The 2,760-nt window shown below is 48.8% G+C and overlaps 1 protein-coding gene across 1 annotated transcript in view; it reads right to left on the reverse strand.

The window, feature by feature from the left end:
• The window catches only part of PRPF19 (pre-mRNA processing factor 19), a 15,777-nt gene continuing 13,017 nt past the window's right edge, over positions 1-2,760 (reverse strand). Inside the window, exon 10 of the mRNA XM_011963578.1 lies at positions 1-702. Coding sequence (XP_011818968.1) covers positions 605-702 — 98 coding nt within the window. The 3' untranslated portion in view covers positions 1-604. The remainder of the gene's footprint in view (positions 703-2,760) is intronic.

Below are 2,760 nucleotides of genomic sequence, written 5' to 3' on the forward strand. Positions count from 1 at the left end.
TTTCAACTGCAGATTTGTTTTTATCTCTCCTGTGCAATTAAAAAAAAAAAAAAAAAAGGGTAAGAGCTGTGAAAGGAAAGGAAGATGGGCTTCCCGGAAGCCAGTGCCCCAGTATGTGCTCCCTCCCCTTGACCTTCCCAGCCCTGGGTGCTCCTGGTGCAGACAGACACAGGGAGGTGGTTATGTTTATTGTTTTCTTTTTTTAATGAAACTAGATCACTGCTTACAAAACCCTGCACAGCCCTCCTGCCCATCCCCTTCACAGTTCCCTTGGCTCAGCCTCTCCTGTCTCACAGGAACTGCAACAAAATGGGTGTGGAACAGCCACCACCGCGTCCATTGGACGACAGGAAGGGAGAGGCCCTGGGCCTTTAGAGGGTGACAGTACTTCCTTCCACATCCGTTCCCATGGGGCCTGGAGGTGCATGGATGAATGTGGTCCATGCCACCATGGTTCTCAGGCCACCACTCAGACCAGAGTGAAATGATGTGAATGTCCCACCCCACAGAGCCCCCTCCCCCCACAGATTCCCCCCACCCCCCCAACCCCTAATTCTACCCCTCTACTGAGATGAGGCCCAGCTTCCATCAGAAGGGCCAGGGCCTACAGGCTGTAGAACTTGAGGCTTCTGTCCATGCCTGTTGAAGCGATGAACTTGGCGTGATGCCCGAAGGCCACCCCTGTGGTCAGGCCGCTATGCTCTGAGAAGAAAGAAAGAGGCAACTGTGAGAAGGCTTTTCCTCCTTTACCCTCCTTAGTCTGAACACTGATCCCTAATAACATGTTCCCAAACAATCAGGCCTTCCCTAACTAGTATTTATCACACCGCAGGCTCCTGTTTGTTTTCCCTAGGCTGACCTGCACACTACCCCCAGTGCCTCCCTCAGGGCCTGTCATTTTTCACCGGTAGGATGAATGAATAAAGCAATGCCAGCCCCCTTCTCACCTGGGCTTTCTGGGCAACTGCAATTCAGCTAGGTTTAGCTGAAAACCTCAGAGCTCGGCTTGTTTATGCCTAGGGCTCACTCCTTGCTCGTAAGTGGAACAGTCCATCGGCATGTTCTAGCTCATGGGGTTCCAACCCCAGGGCGCTCAGGCCCCTAACACAGAGCAGGACCAGATAAGGGGCAGATGGGGCTGGGCAACATTCCTCATGGGACTCAGGAAATTCATGAACATCTGGCCAAATTCCTTCTAGATTTAGGATCACACCTGGAGTCAAAGAACTCCCCATTAAAAAGTTCATGCTGTATTTTCAGCTACCTAACTCAGCTCCAGATCAAAACACCAGGTACAGTACGGGGTGGAAAACTGGTGAGTCATACTGTTAAGATGGACACCTCTGTTACACACACCACCGAGCAGGGCTCGGGAGAATACGGGGCAAGAAGAAGTATCGTGTATCCTGCTCACAACCTGCTACCGAGGACGAGAATGTCATCAACAAACACAGCAGTAGCTCCCATTCACGCAGCATCTTAAGTGAGCATCAGGCACCCTGTTAACCAGCATATTAGCATGCCACCTCCACAACACCAGCTGCCACACTCTAAAAGCTGTGCCAATATTCCCATTTTCTAGATGAAGGAGCTAAAGCTCTGAAAGGGAAAGTCACGTACCCAGGGCCACGTAACTGTTAGGTTAGAAACCCTGTTATCCATTCTCTCACCATCTCATACTTTTCTTCTCTAGCACTTATAATTGCAACTAAATGTGTATGTGTGAAATTAATCTACATTTGCCTTTCTAACCTGACTATAAATTACATCAGTGCCCAAATCGGATCTGTCTTATTCACTGCTCTGTCCCACAACAGACTAAGACCCAACGCTGAGTAAGAACAAGTGCAAATCCTGACTATGTGCCAGACACTGTTCTGACCTATGTATTGACAGACAGTCCCCAATTTACCATGGTTCGACTTGCGGTATTTTCAGCTTCTGATGGATTTATCAGGATGTGGCTCCATCGTATGTCAAGGAGTACCTGTATGTATTTTCTTCTAAACTTGAACAACCCCACTGAGTCTGTACTGTTACCATCCCCACTTTTCGAGGCTCCAGAGAGGTTAAGTAATGTTGGATCTCAGAAAACAATACCCCAAAGTATGGTGGTTTGGCATGCTGAGGGCTCTGAAGCAAGGTCTCGCCGACCATGTCCTGCCCTCCTGTTTCTTGACCCTCTTTCTCTATCCGACTAAGGGCAGATCATCTGAAAGGAACATCATGAATCCCTTCCCTGGGAATCTCAACCCGGGAACATGAACTGGTCTCACAAGAGAGAAGACTAGATGCCAGTCTTTGTCACATACTATCATGCATTATTTATCTAAGGTCTGCTCTGAGACAACTTTTATTACCTGAGAGACTCTGGAGTGCACTTCCTCCCCATCCCCCTACACAACTTGTGTCACCACCACCCCCTAGAAGCCTTAGGCCCCTACTCCCTTCTGCAGCTCAGGATGCCAGAGTCATGTGTCACATAATGACATGTTGGCGATGGACCACACAAACAATGGTCCCATAAGATTACAGTGGAGCTGAAAAATTCCTATCACCAAGTGATGTCATAAACATCATCATGTCACCGTGCAATGCATTACTCACGTTTGTGGGGATACAGGTATAAACAAAACTATTACACTTGCAGTTGTATAAAAGTATAACAGCTGGGCGCGGTGGCTCACGCCTGTAATCCCAGCACTTTGGGAGGCCAAGGCAGGCAGATCATGAGGTCAGGAGTTTGAGACCAGCCTGGCC

The sequence above is a fragment of the Colobus angolensis genome, unplaced genomic scaffold (assembly GCF_000951035.1).
Source record: "Colobus angolensis palliatus isolate OR3802 unplaced genomic scaffold, Cang.pa_1.0 Scaffold61, whole genome shotgun sequence".
NCBI classification, from domain to species: Eukaryota; Metazoa; Chordata; class Mammalia; order Primates; family Cercopithecidae; genus Colobus; species Colobus angolensis.